Here is a 27382-nt window from a genome sequence, read left to right as displayed (position 1 = left end):
TGACTGAGGGGGCACTCGATAGGAGGGAGGGTCCAGGAGCAGCAAAGAGGGGCCCCGTGAAAAGGAGGCTCTGGGCTGCTCTGTGCAAAACAAACTGCACAGAGGAGGTCGGTATAACATAGGAGACTTTACAATCACTTTAACGCCCCTTGATACATTTCATTGCTATATACCCTGTTTCCCTGAAAATAAGACCTAGCGTGATTGCCGGTGATGGCTGCAATATAAGGCCTACCCCCCCAAATAAACCCTAGTTAAAGTCTTTGTAGGTCTTATTTTCAGGGTAGGGCTTATTTTCGGGGGAAACCAGGTAGGGCTTATTTGGGGGGTAGGGCTTATATTGCAGCCATCACCGACAATCACGCTAGGTCTTATTTTTGGGGGGAAACAGGGTACTCTTAGCATGATAGCACTTGAAGATATACACTGGAGATCAAAATTAGAGAAAAATTTATGAACACTTGATTTTTTTTCAGAAATAATGTTATCTTCATTGCTGAACATTTGATGGAATTTTTATTGTGGTGATACCATGCTAATAGAACAGTGTTTACACCTTTATTTTGTAGAAAACACATTGATGGAAATTAGGGAACAGCAATTACTGTATCACGGAGAAAGGTTACAACAGAAATTTCTGAAGATTAAAACAATCAAAAATTAGCAGGAGGTGGTGGGGGTGGGGCTTGCTTTGAATGATTTCAGCACATCTGCTTTGCAGAGGACATCACTAGTCTCTCACATGGCTCTGGTGCGATTCAGTTCATCTCTAAGAAACCTAATGACAATAAAGCATTGGCCTCCATTTTAAAAGTAATGTCACTGGAACAGTTCCTGCGAATCCGCAGGTACTGACTATAAGGGATGGAATTGATTAGAGATCTTGGATGAAAACTGGAAGAGTGTAGAATGGTGTTCCCCGCTGTTGGTTTATGGAAAAGAATACTTGACAGTGTCCCATCCAAATCCTTGGTAATAATATCCAAGAAAGGTAGAGGTGTAGGATCTGAATTTAATGTGAATGTCAAATTGAATTCATTAAAATTCATGGCCTTCAAACAATGGTGGAGACTCTCCACCAGGCCATCCCACACGACAAAGATATCATCAATATATCTATGCCATAAAGTAATATGGCTAGATAATTAAAGAGAGTCATCAGACGATAGGAACCCTCGTTCCCACTCCCCCAGGTACAGGTTGGCATAGGACAGGGCACAACATGTCCCCATTGCCACCCCCTGCACCTGGAGGAAGTGGGAACCCTGGAATGCAAAAACATTATGAGTGAGTATAAACTCAAGCGCAGTAGCTATAAACTCATTGAAATTTTTTTTAAAAGACATGGAGTGGGACTTTACATGTGCCTCAGTGGAGTGTAAAGAATGATTTATAACACAATAAAAAAAAAAGAAGAAATATAGAGATACTTTATTTACCTTCCTTGGATGGAAATATTTAACGCATGTTAAAAACATGTTACAATCTGAAAGAGAGTACAGTTTACTGTTTCATTGGTCCACGTGGTGCGAGTCCTGTACCATCACTACGGCATAACCAGTGCCTTAGTGATGGTACTTGAAGGTAAGTAGAGTGTGTCAGACTGCTGTGTCTTGGGATTTAGGTCAGGCGCAGCAGAACAGAGAGGATTTAAAGCGGGAGTCCACCGGGACTCCGCGGTTTTTTTTTTTTTTAAAAGCCAGCAGCTACAAATACTGCAGCTGCTGACTTTTAAAATAGTGACACTTACCTGTCCAGCGCGCCCGCGATGTCGGCACCCGAAGCCGATCTGTAGATCGTCACTCGGGTGCTGCCGCCGCCATCTTGGGTATGGGAATCAGGAAGTGGAGCCTTTCGGCTTCATTTCCCGGTTCCCTACTGCGCATGCGCGAGTTGCGCTGCGCAATAAGGACGGTCCCCGCTGCCCCTGGGATCTGTGTGTTTCCCAGCAGGCAGCGGGGCACTTGCGGAAGGGGGCGGGCACTTGCGGAAAGGGGCGTAATCTACGCCCCTTTCCGCAGAGAGCTATCCCGGAAGTGGGTGCAGTTACCTGGATTATCCAGGTACCTGCACCCCCCTCCCCCCTGAAAGGTGCCAATTGTGGCGCCGGAGGGGGGAGGGTTCCGATGAGCGGAAGGTCCATTTTAGGGTGGACCTCCGCTTTAAATTGACTCTAAATAGAAAAACTTTCACAGCTAAAAAAGAGGAGAACGGAGAGAATAATGCCTGTCTTTGGAATGGCAAAAAGTGTATCTAGTTTACAACTAATTGTAAACTTGATACACTTTTTGCCATTCTAATGATAGGCCTCTTTCTCTCCAGTCTCCTCTTTTTAAGTTGTGAAAGTTTTTCTATTTGGATTCAATTTAAATCCTCTCTGTTCTGCTGCGCTTGACCTAAATCCTGGGACACAGCAGTCTGACACACTCTACCTACCTTCAAGTATCATCACTACGGCACTGGTAAGGGCATAGCCAAGGTATGGATGCAGGCTCAGCCTCCCTCCATACGCCAATGGAAGAGGGACGTTAATAATGCACTGCCATTTGAAAAATTAGTCTATGCCCATAGAAAGTGCGCGCATAAGTACTCAAAGGTGTGGGATAGATGGTTAGAGGCAGGGGTGGACTGACCATTGGGCCACTTGGGCACTGCCTGAGGGCCCATGCCACTAACGGGCCCCATCAGGGTTGCCAGCCTCAGTAAACCAGGGACAGTATGTAAAAAAATTTAGATTTTTTTTTCTTTTTACATCTGTCTCTGAAATGTCCCTTACCGACATCCTTTTGGTCTAAAAATCCTGAGATTATAGCTGCCCCACCTCTCCAGTACCTTCTCAGCCAATAGAAACATGTCTGTGTATACTGTGTGATTGTATACTGTGTGTGTATACTGTGTGATTGTATACTGTGTGTGTGTGTGTGTTTGTGTCTATTGTGTGGCCCCATAATCTCTGATTGCCTGGGGGCCCCATAAACTCCTATTGCCGGGGGCCCCATGAGTTGTCAGTCCGCCCCCGGTTAGAGGATGGAGAAATGTGTGGCTAAAATACTCCAAGCCCCGCAGACAGGCCTACTTAGATAAAAGTAGAAAGTGACTGTTCTATGAAGGTGCAAACCATGAAAATCTTAATCAGAACTGTATTGGCCTTGTGCCTTAACACGTATGTACAAAGAATCTCACACAAAATGACTGTTATAATGTACTGTTTATTATTCCACATAAGCAACTACTTTGTAAAATGACTTTTATCCAAATAAAGTTGGCTTTTTCCAATAAAAAACAAAAACATTTGAGTGTACTATTTGCGAGACAAAAGCCACTAATATTGTTTAGTGGCTGACAGTATGTAAGCAATGTGGTTGAACTTCAATATAAGAGGGAGAGTCAAGTTTATCTTGCAGTAAACACTTGAATGTATGAACTGAGAGACAGTAGGCACGAATATTTCTGACTGCTGAAGCACCAACCAAACTAGGCCATAAACTTTGAGGTGCAAAACAGGACTTACCTTGCAGAAAACAATACAACCCGTGCAGTGCACCCCCACCCCACATTACCAGGGTGCGGAAGTGGAATGAAACATAAAAATCGAAAAACGCTGAGAGGTAGGAATTTGCTGAAAAACAGACTCTTTGTGGTGACAATAGGACTCCAGCCAGAGGGGCTTTATCACGCCCCAGCCAAACCAGCAGCCGAAGGGTCAGAACCTGGAAGGAAGACTGGGAGAAGATGGAAGAGCTGACTGGAGCACTGGTTTGTCCTGCATGGTTGGGAATTGTGGACCCTCCATGCGCAGGGCCGTTTTAATAGCATCATGGGCCCCTGGGCAAAGTAATGCTCTGGGGTCCCTACAATGGAGACAGCGCAGGTAAACAGACATCAAGTAGGTAGGAGGCAGACAAGCAGAGCTTCCCCCTTTTGGGTGGACCCCTCTACACCTCAGATATCCCCCCCAGCACACAGATCCCTCTACAAGCCAGTGCCTTCCAAACTTCTGATCCCTCTACACCCCAGATATCTCCCCAGCACCCTGATCCCTTTACACCCGAGATATCCCCCCAGTATTCTGATCCCTCTACACCCCAGATATCCCCCCAGCAATCTTATCCCTCTACACCCCAGATATCCCCCCAGTATTCTGATCCCTCTACATCCCAGATATCCCCCCAGCACTCTTATCCCTCTACACCCCAGATATCTCCCCAGCACCCTGATCCCTTTACACCCGAGATATCCCCCCAGTATTCTGATCCCTCTACACCCCAGATATCCCCCCAGCAATCTTATCCCTCTACACCCCAGATATCCCCCCAGTATTCTGATCCCTCTACATCCCAGATATCCCCCCAGCACTCTTATCCCTCTACACCCCAGATATCCCCCCAGCACTCTGATCCCTCTACACCCCAGATATCCCCCCAGTATTCTGATCCCTCTACACCCCAGATATCCCCCCAGCAATCTTATCCCTCTACACCCCAGATATCCCCCCAGTATTCTGATCCCTCTACATCCCAGATATCCCCCCAGCACTCTTATCCCTCTACACCCCAGATATCCCCCCAACACTCTGATCCCTTTACACCCCAGATATCCCCCCAACACTCTGATCCCTTTACACCCCAGATATCCCCCCAGCACTCTGACCCCTCTACATCCCAGATATCCCCCCAGCACTCTGATCCCTCTACACCCCAGTTATCCCCCAGCACTCTGATCCCTCTACACCCCAAATATCCCCCCAACACTCTGATCCCTCTACACCCCAGATATCCCCCCAGCACTCTGACCCCTCTACACCCCAGATATCCCCCCAGCACTCTGATCCCTCTACACCCCAGTTATCCCCCAGCACTCTGACCCCTCTACATCCCAGATATCCCCCCAGCACTCTGATCCCTCTACACCCCAAATATCTCCCCAGCACTCTGATCCCTCTACACCCCAGATATCCCCCCAGCACTCGGACCCCTCTACACCCCAGATATCCCCCAGCACTCTGACCCCTCTACACCCCAGATATCCCCCCAGCACTCTGACCCCTCTACACCCCAGTTATCCCCCCAGCACTCTGACCCCTCTACACCCCAGTTATCCCCCAGCACTCTGATCCCTCTACACCCCAAATATCCCCCCAGCACTCTGATCCCTCTACACCCCAGATATCCCCCAGCACTCCGGCCCCTCTACACCCCAGATATCCCCCCAGTACTCTGACCCCTCTATACCCCAGATATCCCCCCAGCACTCTGATCCCTCTACACCCCAGATATCCCCCCAGCTCTCTAACCCCTCTACACCCCAGATATCCCCGCCAGTACTCTGACCCCTCTATACCCCAGATATCCCCCCAGCACTCTGATCCCTCTACATCCCAGATATCCACCCAGTACTCTAACCCCTCTACACCCTAGATATCCCCCCAGCACTCTAACCCCTCTACACCCCAGATATCTCCCCAGCACTCTGACCCCTCTATACCCCAGATATCCCCCCAGCACTCTGACCCCTCTACATCCCAGATATCCACTCAGCACTCTGATTCCTCTACACCCCAGATATCCCCCCAGCACTCTGACCCCTCTACACCCCAGATATCCCCCCAGCACTCTGACCACTCTACACCCCAGATATCCCCCCAGCACTCCAGCCCCTCTACACCCCAGATATCCCCCCAGTACTCTGACCCCTCTACACCCCAGATATCCCCGCCAGTACTCTGACCCCTCTATACCTCAGATATCCCCCCAGCACTCTGACCCCTCTACACCCCAGATATCCCCCCAGCACTCTAACCCCTCTACACCCCAGATATCCCCCCCAGCTCTCTGACTCCTCTATACCCCAGATATCCCCCCAGCACTCTGACCCCTCTACATCCCAGATATCCACCCAGCACTCTAACCCCTCTACACCCCAGATATCTCCCCAGCACTCTGACCCCTCTACACCCTAGATATCCCCCCAGCACTCTAACCCCTCTACACCCCAGATATCTCCCCAGCACTCTGACCCCTCTATACCCCAGATATCCCCCCAGCACTCTGACCCCTCTACATCCCAGATATCCACTCAGCACTCTGATTCCTCTACACCCCAGATATCCCCCCAGCACTCTGACCCCTCTACACCCCAGATATCCCCCCAGCACTCTGACCACTCTACACCCCAGATATCCCCCCAGCACTCCAGCCCCTCTACACCCCAGATATCCCCCCAGTACTCTGACCCCTCTACACCCCAGATATCCCCGCCAGTACTCTGACCCCTCTATACCTCAGATATCCCCCCAGCACTCTGACCCCTCTACACCCCAGATATCCCCCCCAGCTCTCTGACTCCTCTATACCCCAGATATCCCCCCAGCACTCTGACCCCTCTACATCCCAGATATCCACCCAGCACTCTGATCCCTCTACACCCCAGATATCCCCCCAACACTCTGATCCCTTTACACCCCAGATATCCCCCCAACATTCTGATCCCTTTACACCCCAGATATCCCCCCAGCACTCTGACCCCTCTACATCCCAGATATCCCCCCAGCACTCTGATCCCTCTACACCCCAGTTATCCCCCCAGCACTTTGATCCCTCTACACCCCAAATATCCCCCCAGCACTCTGATCCCTCTACACCCCAGATATCCCCCCAGCACTCTGACCCCTCTACACCCCAGATATCCCCCCAGCACTCTGACCACTCTACACCCCAGATATCCCCCCAGCACTCCGGCCCCTCTACACCCCAGATATCCCCCCAACACTCTGATACCTTTACACCCCAGATATCCCCCCAGCACTCTGACCCCTCTATACCCCAGATATCCCCCCAGCACTCTGACCCCTCTACACCCCAGATATCCACCCAGCACTCTGACCCCTCTACATCCCAGATATCCCCCCAGCACTCTGATCCCTCTACACCCCAGATATCCCCGCCAGTACTCTGACCCCTCTATACCCCAGATATCCCCCCAGCACTCTGAACCCTCTACACCCCAGATATACACCCAGTACTCTGACCCCTCTACACCCCAGATATCCCCCCAGCACTCTAACCCCTCTACACCCCAGATATCCCCCCAGCATTCTAACCCCTCTACACCCCAGATATCCCCCCCAGCACTCTGACCCCTCTATACCCCAGATATCCCCCCAGCACTCTGACCCCTCTACATCCCAGATATCCACCCAGTACTCTGACCCCTCTACACCCCAGATATCCCCCCAGCACTCTAACCCCTCTACACCCCAGATATCCCCCCAGCACTCTGACCACTCTACACCCCAGATATCCCCCCAGCACTCTGACCCCTCTATACCCCAGATATCCCCCCAGCACTCCGACCCCTCTACACCCCAGATATCCACCCAGCACTCTGATCCCTCTATACCCCAGATTCCCCCCAGCACTCTGACCCCTCTACACCCCAGATATCCCCCCAGCACTCTGATCCCTCTACACCCTAAATATCCCCCCATCACTCTGATCCTTCTACATCCCAGATATCCTCCCAGCACTCTGATCCCTCTACAACCCAGTTCCTCCTAGCACTCTGATCCCTCTACACCCCAGATATCCCCCCTGGGGCCTCTGGACCTCAGGAAAGGGATGTGTGGGCTGGACGTTTCAATCTCATCAACCAGCAGATACATCGTGGAAGAAAGGTGTCAATGCCTGAGCCTCCATCTTTGTGAGAGTGAGCTCACCATCCAATGTTTGTGACTGAAGTCTCCCCCGCCTCCCTCCCTTCTCTCTCCTGTCTCCAAGCAAGTGAGTACACTTAGGTAAGGGTAAATCAGATGTAGGGGTGCCCTGTGGACTCTGATGTAAGGGGGGCTTTGAGAAGCCTAATTTAAGGTGGAATGCAGGGAACTCTGATGTAAGTGGGAGGTTTGGTGAGCAGAATCCCCCTAACATCAGCGTTCCCCTTTACACCACAGCGCCCCCCCTTTAAAAATTAAATTGTGCAGTACGGGGATAAAGTGTTTGGGTTTGGCTTGAAGAAACAGTAGCAACCCTAAGCAACACTGGTGCGAACCTAGGCTAATTATCTTTCTTGGTTGCAATGCAGAAGAGAAAAGTAAAATGAATTCCCGTCTCTTGTAGCAGCTAGAAGTCTGTGTAAAACCCACCGCCACTGACGTATGCCGTACATCAGTGGCAGCAAAAGGGTTAAACAAGTAAAAAGCACTTGAAATGGTAAGCAGCAATGTATTCCGTGTGAATGGGAACATGTGCAAAAGAGGAAATACCCTTTAAATACTTCATGCTGAGACTGCAGTACTTGTATGTGACGGTAGATAGCAGCAGACCTCAAATTCCGCCCTGTAAAAAAAGTGAAAATGAAAGCAGTTTAGTGGTGGTGAAGTCGGAGCACTGCGGGTGGGGTCCGCTCGGTTTAAATGGGCCTCAGTAGAAATATCTCAACAAGATGCGTCCCGGGGGAAAGTTCCTAGTATGGAACGCAATGATAGTTCTAATTCTAATCAGCCTTCCCTTCCTGGGCTATACGCAGACAGGTGAGTGTCTCTTTTGCATGTCGGGGTGAGCAAAGGGTTAATGGTTACCGTGTGAATACAGGGAGATAGGCGGGCTGACATATTCTTCTGCAGTACCAGGGTTGCCAACCTCCCGTTGCATTTTTTACTGACAAAACATGGAAAATTTACTGACGGAGCAAATTTTTTTTACTGCCAACTTGAGAAATTACATAATGAATATTTGAACAGTATAAACATGATAAGGAAACACTGGCAATACCTAGAACAAAAGTCATTTGTTTCATTTACGCTTAACCACTTCAGCCCCGGACCATTTTGCTGGTCAAAGACCAGACCACTTTTTGCGATTCGCCGCTGCGTCACTTCAACTGATAAATTGCGTGGTCGTGCGACGTGGCTCCCAAACAAAATGGACGTCCTTTTTTTCCGACAAATAGAGCTTTCTTTTGGTGGTATTTGATCACCCCTGCGGTTTTTATTTTTTGCACTATAAACAAAAATAGAGCGACAATTTTGAAAAAAACGCATTATTTTTTACTTTTTGTTATAATAAATATCCCCCAAAAATATATATAAAAAAAAAACTTATTTTTCACTCAGTTTAGGCCGATACATATTCTTCTACATATTTTTGGTAAAAAAAATAAAAAGCGATTATTGATTGGTTTGCGCAAAAGTTATAGCGTTTACAAAATAGGGGATAGTTTTATTAACATATATTTTTTTACTAGTAATGGCGGCGATCAGCGATTTTTATTGTGACTGCGACATTATGGCGGACACATCGGACAATTTTGACACATTTTTGGGACCATTGTCATTTACACAGTAATCAGTGCTATACAAATGCAGTGATTCCTGTGTAAATGACACTGGCAGTGAAGGGGTTAACCAGTGGGTGGCAGTGTAGGGGTTAAGTGTTCCTAGGGGAGTGTTACTAACTGTTGGGGGCTGGGCTTTCATTTAGTGAACACTGATCTCTGCTCCAATCACATGGAGCAGAGATCAGTGTCACTAGTTGCTAGGCAGAATGAGGAGATGCTGTTTACAATGGCATTTCCTCATTCAGCCACCCAGTGAGATGATTGTGGGTATGGCAGGGCGGCAAATTTAAAGGGACGTACAGGTACGCCCATTTGCCTGCCCGTGCCATTCTGCCGACGTACATGGGCGTGCGCTGGTCGGGAACCAGTTAAAAAGTCAATACAGCATGAAATGATCAGCCCCGATATTTACTGGCAGTTGTAAAAAAATCACTTGTTTTTACAAACTGTCAGTAAATTTACTGGTGGTTGGCAACCCTGTGTAGTATTCCATGTTATACTTTATAACGGTATGTTAGACCTAATGCACAGTGCAGCTCAGAGAAGCTGCTCCTACAGAAGTTTGAGCTTTTTTTTTTTTTTTTTTTCTGCCTGTTAACTCCCCCCCATGTCCATAGACACTATAGAACATGGATCTCCAAACTTTATAAACAAAGAGACGGTTTAGGCTTGATTCACACTAAGCCCTTGTACACACGGTCGGAGATTCCGACAACCAAATCCGTCGGATTTTGTCCGAAACTGTTGCATACACACGGTCGGACAAAGTTGTCGGTAAATCCGATCTTTCAGAACGTGATGACGTAATTTTGTTACGACGGGACTACGTTCAGGCTAGTAGCCAATAGCTTTGATGTAGGAATTTGATCTGAGCATGCGTAGCACTTTGTCCGATCGGAATTCTCTACACATGATCGGAGTATGTCCTATCGGAGCATTTTGTCGGAAAATATTTCCAGCAAGTTGGAAAATTTGGTCCGACGGATATTCTGATGGAAACAGTCCGGTGCAGACCACACACAGTCGGATTATCCGATAACGCGGTCCAATAGGACACATTCCGACGGATTCTCCGACCGTGTGTACAAGGGCTAACGCATTTTTTGATGCATTTTGCATTTTGCAGAAATGCAGGGACATTTTTTTTCATGCAAAATGCGTCATTTTGCATGTAATAGAAGTCAATGGACCCGCATCAAAAACGCAAGTACCAGGTTTTTACTGCAATTTGCTTTTTTATTTTTTTACTGCATATAGCTGGTTGCTAAGCAACCACAGTGTAAAAAAAGAAAAGAAAAAAAACCCCCTGCAAAACGCAGCAAAATCACGGTAAAAACGCGTGTCCAAAAGCGAGACAAGCACCACAAAAAGCACTGCAAAAACGCTCGAAAAGCAACATGCATAGATGTGAATCGAGCCTTAGGCTGCATTCACACCTGAGCGTTTTGTAGCTTGAAGCGGAGAAGAGGGGAAAAAATCCTATTATTCTCAATGGAGATGGTTCACATATCCACTCCATGTCGCCTGAAGCTCAAACAAGTTCCGGACCCTTTTTTGTCACTTGAACCGAGCAGATTTGGGTGTTTTTCTTCTTTTTACATTGATGACCTTTTTCCTTGCACAAAATTGCGGCAAAGCGCCGTAAAAAACGCACCGAAATCGCGGTAAAAATGCAGCAAAATCACTGAAATGCTGAAAACGCTACGCTCAGGTGTGAATGCTTTTTGCGTGGCTTATCGCGTTTTTGGACACGTGTTTTTACTGCCATTTTTCTTTTTTACACTGGTTGCTTAGCAACCAGCTATATAAAGTGAAATAAAAAATAAAAAAAACACAAATCGCAGCAAAATCGCTCTAAAAACGCAGAAAAAACTTGGTACTTGCACTGCATTTTGCATGAAAAAAAGGCCCCAACCCTTTCCAAAAACGCAGAGGCACAAAAATGCATTGATGTGAACATGTTACATAGGAACCCATATTAAAAAAATTCCCTGCATTTCTGCAAAATGCATCAAAAAACGCATTAGTGTGAATCAAGCCTTAGGGAGGGCCAAACTGTGACCAGCAGGAGTGGAAATTTTCCTGGCATCAGTGGGAGTAAACATGGTCACATTTGGTATTAGCGGGAGGAGTAATGCCCCATCGCTGGTTTCGTTGGGAGAAATAGTGCCCCATCATTGGGTGTCAGTTGGCAGCAGGGCAGGACTTACCATTGGGCTTGACTGGGCTCAAGCCCATGGGCCCCACCGATATACATAGCTGAGTGTATTCACAGTCACGCCCAGTCCCGCCCTATGATGGACATAACACAGGGACTGGGCGTTACTGTGAGCCGAGCCGAGTACACTTGGCTACTTTCGGCTCTGCTCGGGACTGCGAGAGGACCCGAGAGCCGCTGAGAGGGCCAGAGAGCCACCTAGAGGACCCGAGAGCCGACGAGAGGACCGGAAAGCTGCTGAGAGGACCCGAGAGCCGCAGAGATACAGAGGACTCTGTATCTCGGCGGCGCCATTTTTAAACTTCAAGACTGCAATGACAAGGCTGCAAATGACACTGGGCGAGGCTGCAGATGGACACTGATAAGGCTGCATTGATGGGCATTTAAATGGAAGTTTCTTTTCCTTAAACTTCCCTCCTAAACTTGGGGTGCGTGTTATACGCCGGCACGTGTTATACGCCGATAAATACGGTAATATATAGAAGGTAAGGCCCTAAAGTGACTCAAGCCCAGGGGCCCCCACCACCCTAAATCCTGCCCTGGTTGGCAGAATAGTGTTTCGTATCAGTTGGAGCGGGCTTTCTCAACCTTTGAACCCTAGAGGAAACCAAGAAATAATTTTCAGGTTTCGAGGAACCCTTGCTTAAACCAATTCATCAGTGGTCAATAGGAACAATGCCCCTTATACTGGTGGTCAATAGGAAGAATGTTCCCCTTAAAGTGGTGCTCAGAATGCCACCTTTAAAGATGGCTAAAAAGATATTTGGTGTCATGCTGCTGGCTTTGCTAAGTGATGGTGAACTCTGTAGGCACCTTCAAAAAGGTGGCTCATCAGCCACAGCTCAAGGAACCCCTAGAAACCTCTGGAGGAACCCCAGTGTTCCACGGAACCCTGATTGAGAATGGCTGAGTTGGAGGAATCGTGCCCCAAAGGCCAGATAAAGGCAAGCAAAGGGCCACAGTTTGGAGACCACTGCTATAGGCATTTTCAGGTGTTTAGTGGAATGGGAGTCAGTTAAAGCGACGCAGTGCTTTATCCCCAAAAAATTGCTTCTTTAATTCTTAATTCTTAATAAATCTTAAATTTCTTTAACCTCTTTAACCACTTACTGGTCAGGCCTTTCTCTGAAATTGTTGTTTACAAGTAAAATTACTTCGTACCCCTCAAAACATTTTATATATATAAAGTGCCACGCATGCTCAGATCAAATTCCTACACCAAAGCTATTGGCTACTAGCCTGAACGTAGTCCCGTCGTAACGAAATAACGTCATCACGCTCTGAACGATCGTGTGTATGCAACAGTTTCGGACAAAATCTGTGTGTACAAGGGCTTACATAATTCTCCCTAATGCAGCGTACACACGAGTGGACTTCCCGTCGGACTGAACTCCGAAGGTCTTTTTTCGACGGAGTTCTGACGGAGTTCCACCAAAACGGACTTGCCTACACACAATCACACCAAAGTCCGATCGTTTATAACGCAATGACGTATGATGGGACTAGAAAAAGGAAGTTCAATAGCCAGTAGCCAATAGCTGCCCTTGCGTCGTTTTTGGTCCATCTGAACAGCATACAGATGAACGGTTTTCTCGATAGGAACTGGTTCCGGCAGATTTCCGGCGGAAAGATTTGAAACATGTTCTATTTCTAGGTCCCTCAGCATTTTAGAAAGAAAAAGTCAGATGAAGAACACACACGATCGGAATGACTCCGTCTGACCTTTTCTACCGGAAAGTCCAGTCGTGTGTACAAGGCATAACAATGTCATGCAAGATCATTCTTGTAAGATCTACCAGTCCTGAAACTATCTCCCTATTCCTCTGTAAAAAAAACAAAAACTTTTACCTGTTGACTTTGTGGCTTGGCTAGGGTGGTAGATTTGGTATATGGCTTGACCTAGTTAAAGAATCCTGGGAAAACAAATCCTCGCCAATTAAGACAGTGGTAGTACATATAACTCAAATGATTTAGATAATTGCTAAGGTGATGCCACTGGTAAAGGAGCATCTACAGAAAGCACAAGAAGCTCTGAACAGGCTATGAAAGCAGTCTGCAAAACTTAAACTGTTCCACACGTGGTAGATTTGATATGGCTTCCCAAGTTGGTGTACTTTATAATTTACCTCACCAACCTTTAGCCACGTGGCTAGAAACACAATCTCCATGGTGGGTATAAGCCCTTGTACACATGGTCGGACATTCCGACGGAAAATGTCCGATCGGACCGTGTTGTCGGATAATCCGACTGTGTGTGGGCTCCATTGGACTGATTCCGTCTGAATATCCGACGGACCAAGTTTTCCCAACTTGGCTATAAAATTTTGCGACAACATGATCCGATCGGACTTTGTCCGATCATGTGTAGAGAATTCCGATCAGACAAAGTGCCACGCATGCTCAGATCAAATTCCTACACCAAAGCTATTGGTTACTAGCGTGAACATAGTCCCGTCATAACATAATAACGTCATCACGTTCTGAACAGTCGGATTGTCCGACAACTTTGTCCGACCGTGTGTATGCAACAGTTTCGGACAAAATCAGTCGGAAAAAGTCTGACGGATTTGGTTGTCGGAATGTCTGACTGTGTGTACAAGGGCTAAGAACAGCTACCCTGTCCACAACCTGGAACTGTTTAAGTTTAGCGGACTGCTTTCACAGCCTGCTCTGAGCTTCTTGTGCTTTCTGTAGATGCTCCTTTACCAGTGGCATCACCTTAGCAATTATCTAAATCATTTGAGTTATATGTACTACCACTGTCTTATTTGGCGAGGATTTGTTTTCCCAGGATTCTTTAGGTCAAGCCATCCAGGATGTATTCGCACGTACACCAATTCAAACGTGGAAAACCAGGTGGAGGTGTAAGGTACCTCTCTGATAGCAAACATTAGTGACTGGAGTAAGCAGTTCCAAGCTTTTGTAGAACTCTCTTGAGCATAGATTTTACCACTTTGTTAAACCTCTCAACTAGTATAGATTTTACCACTTTGTTAAACCTCTTAACTAGTATAGATTTTACCACTTTGTTAGACCTCTCAACTAGTATAGATTTTACCACTTTGTTAAACCTCTCAACTAGCCCATCTGTCTGTGAGTGATAGACAAATGTACGTAATTGTTAAATCTGGAACAACTTGCACAAGTCTGCCATGATGCCATCACCTTCAAATTGAACAAAGTGCCTTGGTTCATTGGGATTTTCTTACGGAACCCGGTTCTTGAAAGCATATTAAATAATTCCTAAGCAATCGCTTTTGAGGAAGTCTGCCTCTGGATAGCTTGTTGCATAATCGAGTACCAAAATGCTATACTGGTGACCCCAGGCCAATTTCACCAAGGGTTCCACCAGATCCATCGCAATACGCTAAAAAAGCACCTTGATAATAGGCAGAGGCACCATAGAGTTCCTAAAATGTGACACTGGAGCAGTTAGATGACAAGCGGGACAGGAAGCACAATACCTTTTTACTTCAGCCAATAAAACCAGTCTGTTATCTCGCCTCTGTTCTCTCCATCCCAGGTGTCCTTCTAATGCATCATTGTGAGCCAAGTTGAGCGCCATGTGTCAAAAAGGCTGGGGAACCAGTAAATTGTACACAACTTCACCCTGGACTTTGTTGGCTTGATATAGCAAATTACTATTGACCGTAAAGGGCGTAAGCCTTCTTTAGCCCTCAGGATGATACCTGTGATACCTTATCAATCACTATGGGTTTAATATGGGGTCCCCACATTTGGGTGGTTCCAAATGCACTCCTTGACACCTGCAGGTCATGATGTGCCAGACTTTAGGACTCTTCCCCTTTATCCTTATCAGACATAATCTGTAGTGGGGAAGTTTCTTTTGCATCCTCCCTAAACATGACCTGCATAGGAGAAGATTCAATCCACCCAAGGGTCTCCTTGGTCTGTAGACCACCTACCACAGGTGTGGTTCCCCCAATAGAGATAGAGTGATGAGGCTATCCCACTGGTCCTGAGGCCACACCTCTCTCTCCGCCGTATGTTCAAAAGTTGTCAAGAATGTTTCAACATCATTGTGGGGAGTGAGTTTTGATAAACACCATTCCTCCCACAAATACTAATGATGGGTCGCCATTCCTCCCACTGACATCAATGAGTTCCTACCTTGATAACAAACAATGGGGCACCATTCCTTCTATTGATACCAATAATAGGGCATTTCTTCCACTAAAACCAATGATGGGGCGCTGTTTGCACTTACCAACACAACAATGTTTTCCAATCCCACCTGCCACTGTCTGCCCCTCTAAAGCCTCAAGGACAGTAAACTGGCCCTTTGTTCAGAAATTTTGAAGACCCCTGCTTTAGGATATGGGTGTGTATGTTTTTGTAACCAATGGTGAGCCGTATGCACTCACCCCTTTATATTACATCCAGAGGGTTCCCAGACACCATATATATACAGTGGTGTGAAAAAGTGTTTACCCCCTTCCTCATTTCCTGTTCCTTTGCATGTTTGTCACACTTAAGTGTTTCGGAACATCAAACCAATTTAAACAATAGTCAAGGACAACACAAGTAAACACAAAATGCAATTTGTAAATGAAGGTGTTTATTATTAAAGGTGAAAAAAAATCCAAACCATCATGGCCCTGTGTGAAAAAGTGATTGCCCCCCTTGTTAAAACATACTATAACTGTGGTTGTCCACACCTGAGTTCAATTTCTCTAGCCACATCCAGGCCTGATTATTGCCACACCTGTTCACAATCAAGGCATCACTTAAATAGGAGCTGCTTGACACAGTAAGGTCCACCAGAAGATCCTTAAAAGCTACACATCATGCCGAGACCCAAAGAAATTCAGGAACAATTGAGAAAGAAAGTAATTGAGATCTATCAGTCTGGAAAGGGTTATAAAGCCATTTCCAAAGCTTTGGGAATCCAGCGAACCACAGTGAGAGCCATTATCCACAAATGGCGAAGACATGGAACAGTGGTGAACCTTCCCAGGAGTGGCCGGCCACCCAAAATTACCCCAAGAGAGCAGCGACGACTCATCCAAGAGGTCACAAAAGACCCCACAACAACGTCCAAGGAACTGCAGGCCTCACTTGCCTCAGTTAAGGTCAGCGTTCATGCCTCCACCATCAGGAAAAGACTGGGCAAAAATGGCCTGCATGGCAGAGTTCCAAGGAGAAAACCACTGCTGAGCAAAAAGAACATCAAAGCTCGTCTCAATTTCTCCACAACACATCTTGATGATCCCCAAGACTTTTGGGACAACATTCTGTGGACCGATGAGACAAAAGTGGAACTCTTTGGAAGGTGTGTGTCCAAGTATATCTGGCGTAGAAGGAACACTGCATTTCATAAAAAGAACATTATACCAACAGTAAAATATGGTGGTGGTAGTGTGATGGTCTGGGGCTGTTTTGCTGCTTCAGGACCTGGAAGACTTGCCGTGATAAAAGGAACTATGAATTCTGCTGTCTACCAAGAGATCCTGAAGGAGAATGTCCGACCATCTGTTCGTGTACTCAAGCTGAAACGAACTTGGGTTCTGCAGCAGGACAATGATCCTAAACACACCAGCAAGTCCACCACCGAATGGCTGAAGAAAAACAAAATGAAGACTTTGGAGTGGCCTAGCCAAAGTCCTGACCTGAATCCTATTGAGATGTTGTGGTATGACCTTAAAAAGGCCGTTCATGCTCGAAAACCCTCTAATGTAACTGAATTAGGACAATTCTGCAAAGATGAGTGGGCCAAAATTCCTCCAGGACGCTGTAAAAGCCTCATTGCACGTTATCGCAAACGCTTAGTTGCAGTTGTTGCTGCTAAGGGTGGCCCAACCAGTTATTAGGTTTAGGGGGCAATCACTTTTTCACACAGGGCCATGATGGTTTGGATTTTTTTTCACCTTTAATAATAAACACCTTCATTTACAAATTGCCTTTTGTGTTTACTTGTGTTGTCCTTGACTATTGTATAAATTGGTTTGATGTTCCGAAATGAGAAAGGAATGAGACTCCAAAGTATTCTTGTATGCTTTAATGGACATCACAAAGGAGGAAGACCATTTGGCTTTTTTATTGCTTATTCAAATTCTGAATGCCACCTTCATGTCAATAGCTTGCTGTAGTATGTTCACATTTGTCTGTTTTCAGCATTAAAGATCATGGATAGTCCGTCACCTGTTGAAGCGCTCCTGGGACACAATGTGACAATCCCTTGTGTTCTAACTGACAAAAATCAACCACAAAGGGTTCTGGATCTGGATCTGTCTACGGATTCTGTGCGCTGGGAGATGATTTCATTGAGTGGAAGCGAACGTAAAGTATATCTGCTTAGAAATGGCCACCATGCACCGTATAGACAAAAGTCTAATGTCGAAGAGAATGAATTTAAAAGCGGCAACGCCAGTCTCACCCTGTACAACGTTCAGAAAACCGATGAAGGGAAGTACGTCTGTGATGTGGTTGTTGCTGGGATTACGCTCACAGCTGTTCTCAAGGTGGAGGTATCAGGTAGGTGAGAACACTAAATACAATGTGCATGAGATTAATACATATATATATATATATATATATATATATATATATATATATATATATATATATATTATATATACACACATACACACATGCATACATACATACATACATCCTCCCCTTCACCAAGTGCCCCAATAGAAAGCAGCTCGTGCGGGCTTGCTCCTGAACCTCGGCCCCCCACCACTGGCTTTGGTTGACCAGGACGTGAGGGGAGAAAAGAGCTGCAGATGGGCACAGCGCTGGATCGAATGAAGGATCAGATAAGTAAAAGATGGGGTGAGGAGGGATACTGATACTTAAACATTTTTTTACCTTAATTGCTTCCCACCATGCCTATGGCAGAATAACGGCCAAGCCCTCCCATCCTGAGTGGATGTAATATGACGTCCTGCCAGCTGCAAGCCCCCTATGTTCTCTAGCAGCTGTGCTGTGGCTCGATCTGTCACCTGCTGTATCCACAGGGCACTGCAGATGGCACATCGCTATACCGGGCGGCCCCGGTACAATGTGATCGCTGTGTCCAATCACAGTGATCACATGACAGTTGTACAAAATGAATGGCTTTCATTGAGAACTATTGCAAGGATCTCTGTGATTGGTTACAATGATCACATGGTACACACAAGACCAATCATAGCACATCTGTACCATGTGATAGCTGCGACCAATCAAGCTGCGAGCAATCACAGCTATCACAATAATACACCCTGTGAATGAATGACAGTCACCAGCTCTCATGCTCACGGAGCTCTGAGAACGGAGAGATCAGTGGTATTTGATCGCTCGGTGCTCAGTCTTAGGGCCAAACCGATGCTGCATCCACCTAGGTAAGTATGATTCTTGAAAAAAATAGATCCCCATATTTCTCTTTTAGAGTAGAAGTAAACTCTGTTACACCACTTATATCTGCAGGTAAGCCTTTAATAAGGCTCACCTGTAGATACTGTGAATCTCGTTAAAGTGGTGCTGTCAATCAAAGTCAGTGAGCTAATGAGGAGAGAGAGGGGGCGGGTTTAACCGCGGCTCTGTGTCTGAATGGTGCCCCCATAGCAAGCTGCTTGCTGTGGGGGCAGGAGGGAGGAGCCAGAAGCGCCGGTGGGGGGACCCGAGAAGAGGGGGATCTGGGCTGCTCTGTGCAAAACCATTACTTGGAGGAGGTAAGTATAACATGTTTGTTATTTTTAAAGAAAAAAAAAGAATACCGTATTTGCCGGTGTATAAGACGATCCGGCATATAAGACGACCCCCTAATTGTACAGGTTATTAAAAAGTTTTGCCCGTACTCACCGTTTAAGACGACCCCCCCATTCCGAGGCTTCCGACGCTTCATATCCCTCTTCTTCGTTCTTGCTGGAGCCATTTCCTTCTTCCTTCTTGCTGGTGCTGGAGCCAATCACGGCGAGCAATGTATTCTATTAATGAATACAAAGCCTGCTTGGATTGGCAGAGGCTGTAACATCATCAGCCCGCGCCTCTCTGACTCTCAAAGCCAATCCGAGCAGGCTACTGTGTGTAGCCTGCTCAGATTGGCAGAGATTGTTACTCCAATCCGAGCAGGCTCTGTATTCATTTTAATACATCGCTCACTGGGATTGGCTCAGTGGTATATACTGTATGTAGCCGAAGCTACATACAGTATTACCGGACATCCAGAAGGCATCCCAGCAGCTGACCCGACGTATAAGACGACCCATCCTTTTTGCCCAGTTTTTTTAAGTGTAAAAGGTCGTCTTATACGCCGGAAAAAACGGTACTTTAGTATCACTTTAAGCCCATGTACACACGGACGGAGATTCCGACGGAATGTGTCCGATCGGACCGTTTTGTTGGATAATCCAACTGTGTGTGGTCTCCATCGGACTGTTTCCGTCTGAGTATCCGACAGACCAAGTTTTCCAACTTGTTGGTAAAATTTTCCGACAACATGATCCGATCGGACTTTGTCCGATCATGTGTAGAGAATTCCGATCGGACAAAGTGCCATGCATGCTCAGATCAAATTCCTACACCAAAGCTATTGGCTACTAGCCTGAATGTAGTGCCGTCATAACGAAATTACGTCATCACGTTCTGAACGATCGGATTTCCCGACAACTTTGTCCGACCGTGTGTATGCAACAGTTTCGGACAAAATCTGACGGACAAAATCCGACGGATTTGGTTGTCGGAATGTCCGACCGTGTGTACAAGGGCTAAGAGATATTCCCAGTGCATGCAGCCGGTGATGTCACCGGCGCATGTGCTCCCAAGGTCCGGAATACATTCCCAGACCTTCAGAGCCTGTGCCGCAAACAGTGGCTCCCGCGTGCATATAGCCAGAGGCTGTAAACCTGAAAGGAAGACAGAGTGAAGACGGCGGTGACAGCGCGGCGCTGGAGGGCTTCATTTTAAAGTAAGTATCTCATAGCGTGCTAGTATGGGATGAATACTATTACATTATGACATTATCTTGCAGGGGATTTTTTTTTTCTCCTCCAACTTCAGTTTACTACCACCAGGGCTGGTGCAAGGATTTTTGAGACCCTAGGCAAAACCTAATTTTGCCGCCCCCCTTGGCTCCACCCCCTGCCCATGTATACCCCACCTTTTTAATGAAGGGCCCATCAAATGCAGCCTCACCAGCGCCCATCAAATGCACCTACCAGCAACCCCATGAAATGAAGCCTACCAGCGACCCCATCAAATGAAGCCTACCAGCGCCCATTAATAAATGTTTGCTTGCTTCCATTCTATGGGAGTTAGGACACAGACACAGTCCTTCTGCCGCCGCTGCACCCCTGACACTATGTGCAAACGGAGCGGTGGCTGCCTGTTGATGCTGAGACTTAGTTGCTTGCTGCAGAGAGAAGAGAGTAGGAACACCAGTGGCCGGGCGCCCTAGGCAGCAATGCGCCCTAGGCGGCTGCCTAATTTGCCTAGTGGTAGCACCAGCCCTGACTACCACTTTAAGGTAAAAAATGTTCATGCTTTATAGCCACTTTAACTCCAGCTCCTGGAGCTGAAATTCTATAATCTATTGTCAGTTGGCAGAGCCAGACTACTGTCCCATGCGCAAAGGTTCATAATAGCCCGTGACTTTGTGCACGAGTGACTCCTGCTATGCGCATTAGAAGAGGAAAGGAACTCCCCTTACCAAGATGGCCAGGACTCACGGCCACAACAGAGAGGTAGGCGATCCATTCTACAGCAGAATAATTTTTTCATTAATAATTTGGATGGTATTAAGTCCAGTTCTGTGCATAAATATTTTACTTGCATCACACTACTTATGATGCATGCGTGCAATGAGTGTGGAAAATTTTGGCTGATTTTGGCTGTTTGATTTTTCCCAGCGATGCCAATTGTCACCTTGTCTTCTTACAAGATCATGACTCAACCTGGCAACGAGCAATCAGTTACATGTTACGTACATAAGTTCTATCCAGAATCTGTGAAAATTCGGTGGGAGAAGCGCAGTGCCTCCTCTGAGATAACGGCCTTGGACAAAGAGACTTGCAACAGCGTGCCGACACAGGCTGATGACGGAACATTCGATGTAACCAGCCGTATGTCTGTGAAACCATCGAGTGTACATGAAGATGGAGACCAATATTTCTGCATCGTCAGTCACAGGTCCTTGAAGAATGACTATGCCGAGGGTTTTACTGTTACAGTGAAAGGTAACGGACTGTACTTCAACATGTTTAAAGAAAACATCAGGATCCCTCCACGGGTCTAATTTAATTAAATTTTTTTATTATTATTATTCAGCTGTTGCACACCTCTCAACTTTTTGAGATGGGAATGAGGGACACCTATCAGCAAAAGTAAGCAGGCATAGGACACACCCCCATTGCCACACCCCCTTAAAAGGAGAATTGTACAAGAAAACAAGATTGGTTAAGCCCACAAGTTTTATTTTATTTTATCCCTACTATCCCTTTATATTTGCTTTTGTACAGTGGCGTAACTAGAACCTTCAGGGCCCCAATGCAAGAAACCATGAAGGGCCCCCCTGAACCCCAGCTAGGGCCCTTCCCTCTGAGTCCGGCGGTGGAACTCCAGGGCGTGGTCACAGGTATGACGTTTGTGAGCCCTGTAGTTCCACCCCTGGCATCAGTATTTTTTTTTTATTATTTTTTTTTTAGGTGCCCCATTGGTGGACTGTCCCTAGGCAGGATGGGGCCCCCGTCCCCAGAAGAGATGAGGTCCTTTTCTCCAGGGCAGATGAAGTTACTGCCCCCACGTAAGAAGGGGTCCCTGTCCCCAGGGGGAGATGGAGGGGGTATGTAAAAGTGTGTGGGGGATGGGGTCCTCTCACTCACCATGACCAAGCCGCACTCATCCATGTTGGCCTGGGCTCCATCCAGTGTGCTGGACGGGCGATCAGCATATCTCCCAGAAAGATCTTTCATCATCTGTGTATGACGGGGGAGGAGGGGGGCTGGCAGACAAGCCTGCAGTGTCCTCCGGGGAGCTCTCATAGGGCTGCACTGCATCTGTGTGCTTAAAGTTTGTTTACCCGGGAGAAGTATGCAGTGCAGTGTGGGCCGGACTCGGGGGGGGGAGGGGGCGGGACTCTGGCTGGGGAGAACAGACATTGGACTGAGCGGCAATGCATGGAGCAGGAGAGGGGTACGCTGAGGAGCCGGCCGGCCGAGGACACAGGTCATGCGGGGAATGCACAACTAAAGAGCAGCCAGTGCGATAGTCGAGCATGGAGCTCTGCTAGTCACCCACCACCTCCAGCCACCCGTGTGCATGGTGCACTGGTACCCCTAGCTGCCTATGCTGCTGCCGGCCATATGTAGAGGGGGCTGCATGGGCCCCCTGCATCACAGGGCCCGGTTGCGGTCGCAACTGCTGCACCCCCTATAGTTACGCCCCTGCTTTTGTAATTTACAAATGCAGCAATTTAGAAATCAGATGAAAGGTTTAGTGCTGTTAAACACTTTTTGATAGATAACAAGTGCATTTTATATACATCTATATAGATCCGACCAAAATGAGGGACGAATGAGGAGGAAAGAGGGACAGAGGGACATTGTTCAAAATCAGGGACAGTCCCTCGAAATCAGGGACAGCTGGGAGCTATGGCTGTTGACAGACAATCTAATGCCGCGTAAACACGATCGGAAATTTGGCCAGCAAAAGACTGATGAGAGCTTTTGGTCAGAAAATGCGCCCGTGTGTACGCTCCTTTGGACTTTTGCTAGCCGAATTCCAGCCAGCAAAAGACTGAGAGCAGGTTCTCAATTTTTCGGTCGGAAAAAGTTCCCGATCTGAAATTTCGATCGTCTGTAGCAATTCCGACACGCAAAATTCCTACGCATGCTCGGAAACAATTAGTCGTATGCTCGGAAGCATTGAACTTCATTTTCTGAGCTTGTCGTTGTTATTCTTGACGGTCAAAAGTTCCGCAAACTTTTGTGTGAGCGTGTGTATGCAAGCCAAGTTTGAGTGGAAATTCGTTGGAAAAACCATCCAAGATTTTTCCGACTAAAAATCCGCTCGTGTGTACGGGGCATAAGGCATTCTTGTGCAGGCAGTTTCATTCAGTACGGGACCACGTGCCGGTGCCACCACTCACAAGGCTACCAGATTGAGAGCAGCAGCTGTGTTCATGTGAAAGCAATGGGGGAACTGCATGCTGTGAATTTTTTTATGACTACTATCACCATAGCTCCCAGCTGTCCCTGATTTCGAGGGATTGTCCCGGATTTGGAGCAATGTCCCTCTGCCCCCCTCATTTGTCCCTCATTTTGGTCTGATCTATATAGCTGTATATAAAATGCACTATTTATCTTTCAAAAAGTGTTTCCCAGTGCTAAACCTTTCATCCAAATTCTAAATTGCTGCATTTATAAATTTCAAAAGCCAATATAAAGGAATAGTAGTGGTAAAAAAAAGCACTTGTAGGTTTAACCAATCATTTTTTTTTTTTTTTTACAATTCCCCTTTAAGGTGGCATGGCAGGGTGTGTGTCCTATGCCTGCCTACATTTTCTAATAGGTGTCCCACATTCCCATCTCACAAAGTTGGGAGGTATGCTATCACAAAGTATTAGCATGTTGGCATTGCTTTCATGTGTGAGTTAGCGCCCCTCATGGCTGCAGGCCAAATTACTTCACCAAGCCCCACACCAGAAGGATAAAGGTCTTTTACACTTGCCAATGACACCTGTCCCAGGACCAGGGGCGGACTGACAACTTATGGGACCCCCAGGCAATAGGAGATTATGGGGCCCCCAGGCAATCAGACATTATGGGGCCACACAGTATACACAAACACACACACACACACACACACAGTATACAATCACACAGTATACACAGACATGTTTCTATTGGCTGAGAAGGTACTGGAGAGGTGGGGCAGCTATAATCTCGGGATTTTTAGACCAAAAGGATGTCGGTAAGGGACATTTCAGAGACAGGTGTAAAAAAAACACAGATTTTTACATACTTTACATGGTTTTACTGAGGCTGGCAACCCTGATGGGGCCCCCTAGTGGCACGGGGCGCTCAGGCAGTGCCGGAGTGGCCCAATGGTCAGTTTGTCCCTGCCCAGGACCTACCAAGTCATTTTGAGAGACATCACGTTTAGCATGGATTCAATCCACCTACACACATTACTCGAACACGATACACTACTTGCTTCAGCCCGAAGGCATGGAAGGAAGCTGCTGTATTCTTTGCGAGGCCTTGCCCAGTCCCTAGGTGGGCTCCGTTACACAGCGGCCCCTAGTATAGGGACTCTGCCACTTAGGAGGACAAACCATACAACCACCAGTCTGCCCCTCCAACCTACTCTCCTAAACTCGCTGCCCCTCCTTCCCTCAACTGGTCACCCTTCGTTACCCGGAAGGTTACCATGAAAATTTACACTTCGTTCCCATTCACTTAAAGAGGGATTCCACCTAAAAAAAATATATTAAAAGCCAGCAGCTACAAATACTGCAGCTGCTGACTTTTAATAAATGGACACTTATCTGTCCCAGGGTCCGGCGATGTCGGCAGCCGAAGCTGAGCAACCACTCTGCTCTCGGCTGCTGCGTTTCGGCTTCACTTCCTAGTTCCCTAGTGCGCATGCGCGAGTCTTAAGTGGTCCCTGCTATCTCCTGGGACCTGTGTGTTTCCCAGGAGACGGGGGGGGGGGGGGGGGGGTGCGGGAAGGAGTCTATTCCCAGAAGTGGCTGCAGATACCTGTATTATACAGGTATCTGTACCCCCCTCCCCCCTGAAAGGTACCAGTTGTGGCACTGGAGGGGGGGAAGAATCAAATGAGCGGAAGTTCCACTTTTCGGTGGAACTCCGCTTCAAGGAGCACATTCTCGCTCTTTCTTTGCAGTAAATCAGACCAGACAATTTCACGTAACCAGAAACTTCTTTTAAAGGATTAGTTGTCATACAGCTTCAACATTTTCATCACAGTTCACAGGACAATGTAACTTCGGGCAACCATTTGATTATGTCGTGCTGTGGTGTTCAAAACTTCTGAAATAAACTTCTTTTCCATAAAAGCGTCAAATAAGTTCAGTCCATGGTCCCATATCAGGGTCCTGCTCCACAGTAGACTTATGCCCCGTACACACTGTCGGACATTCCGAGCACAAAATTTTTTTTCAGACGGATTTTGGCCGAAACTTGTCTTGCATACACACGGTCGCACAAAGTTGTCGGAAAATCCGATCGTTCTGAACGCGGTGACGTCAAACACGTACGTCGGGACTATAAACGGGCCAGTAGCCAATAGCTTTCGTCTCTTCGTTTATTCTAAGCATGCATGCCACTTTGTCCGTCGGAGTTGTCTACACACAATCGGAATTTATGCGATTTTGTTGTCGGAAAATGTTAGATCCTGCTCTCAAACTTTGTGCGTCGGAAAATCCGACGGAAAAGTCAGACATCCACACATGATCGGATTTTGCGAAAACATGATCCGAGCGCACATTTTTCGTCGGAAAATCCGACCGTGTGTATGGGGCATTATACTTGGTCAAGCTATTATACCTGACGTGTATGGGCTTGCTCCCAACTTCCCACAGGCCAAAAAGCATACAGGGCCTGACCTCCTCCAATATATCATGGCTGTGCCTGGCCATCTCCCATCCCTGCACTGTACACAGCCTGAGCAACGGTAGCAAGATCTCCTCCTCCTCGTCTCCTCCCCACACAGCACATATCTGAAACTGAAATCGGGTTGCACACAGCTACTATGTGCACCGTGTGTAGCTGGTCACTGCAGCCACACTGCCATTCCAACCAGAGAATTTCACAGGTCAGAACTGCAACACAGTAGCCAGATACACCCTGTACAGATTGTAGCTATGTGCTGTGTGGGGAGGAGCCAAGAAGATTCTCTTCTGAGTGCCCTGCCAGCAGTGACTCCTGTCCTATTCTCTGCCAGCGGTGACCCTTGTCCTCTCTCCTGCCAACGGTGACCCTTTTCCTCTCTCCTGCCAGCAGTGACCCCTGTCCTCTCTCCTGCCAACAGTGACCCTTGTCCTCTCTCCTGCCAACGGTAACCCTTGTCCTCTCTCCTTCCAGTGGTGACCCTTGTCCTCTCTCCTGCCAGCGGTGACCCTTGTCCTCTCTTCTGCCAGCAGTGACCCTTGTCCTCTCTCCTGCCAATGGTGACCCTTGTCCTCTCTCCTGCCTGCGATGACACTTGTCCTCTCTCCTGCCAGCAGTGACCCTTGTCCTCTCTCCTGCCAATGGTGACCCTTGTTCTCTCTCCTGCCAACAGTGACCCTTGTCCTCTCTCCTGTCAACGGTGACCCTTGTCCTCTCTCCGGCCAGCAGTGACCCTTGTCCTCTCTCCTGCCAATGGTGACCCTTGTCCTCTCTCCTGCCAGCAGTGACCCTTGTCCTCTCTCCTGCCAACGGTGACCCTTGTCCTCTCTCCTGCCAGCAGTGACCCTTGTCCTCTCTCCTGCCAGCAGTGACCCTTGTCCTCTCTCCTTCCAGTGGTGACCCTTGTCCTCTCTCCTGCCAGCGCTGACCCTTGTCCTCTCTTCTGCCAGCAGTGTCCCTTGTCCTCTCTCCTGCCAATGGTGACCCTTGTCCTCTATCCTGCCTGCGATGACCCTTGTCCTCTCTCCTGCCAACGGTGACCCTTGTCCTCTCTCCTGCCAACGGTAACCTTTGTCCTCTCTCCTTCCAGTGGTGACCCTTGTCCTCTCTTCTGCCAGCAGTGACCCTTGTCCTCTCTCCTGCCAATGGTGACCCTTGTCCTCTCTCCTGCCTGCGATGACCCTTGTCCTCTCTCCTGCCTGCGATGACCCTTGTCCTCTCTCCTGCCAATGGTGATCCTTGTCCTCTCTCCTGC

At 47.5% G+C, this 27382-nt stretch overlaps 1 protein-coding gene across 1 annotated transcript in view; it reads left to right on the top strand.

Moving 5' to 3' along the window:
• The first annotated feature begins 8350 nt into the window (after positions 1-8350).
• Positions 8351-27382, top strand: part of LOC143929634 (uncharacterized) — a 42888-nt gene continuing 23856 nt past the window's right edge. The window contains exons 1-3 of the mRNA XM_077453545.1: positions 8351-8527; positions 17687-18046; positions 21406-21732. Coding sequence (XP_077309671.1) covers positions 8440-8527; positions 17687-18046; positions 21406-21732 — 775 coding nt within the window. The 5' untranslated portion in view covers positions 8351-8439. The remainder of the gene's footprint in view (positions 8528-17686; positions 18047-21405; positions 21733-27382) is intronic.

This window comes from Lithobates pipiens, unplaced genomic scaffold (genome assembly GCF_037356315.1).
Source record: "Lithobates pipiens isolate NorthernLeopardFrog02 unplaced genomic scaffold, aLitPip1_a1.2 Scaffold_24, whole genome shotgun sequence".
Lineage (NCBI taxonomy): Eukaryota > Metazoa > Chordata > Amphibia > Anura > Ranidae > Lithobates > Lithobates pipiens.
The sequence above is the reverse complement of the archived record's forward strand: the minus strand, read 5'-3'. Positions and strand labels throughout refer to the sequence as shown.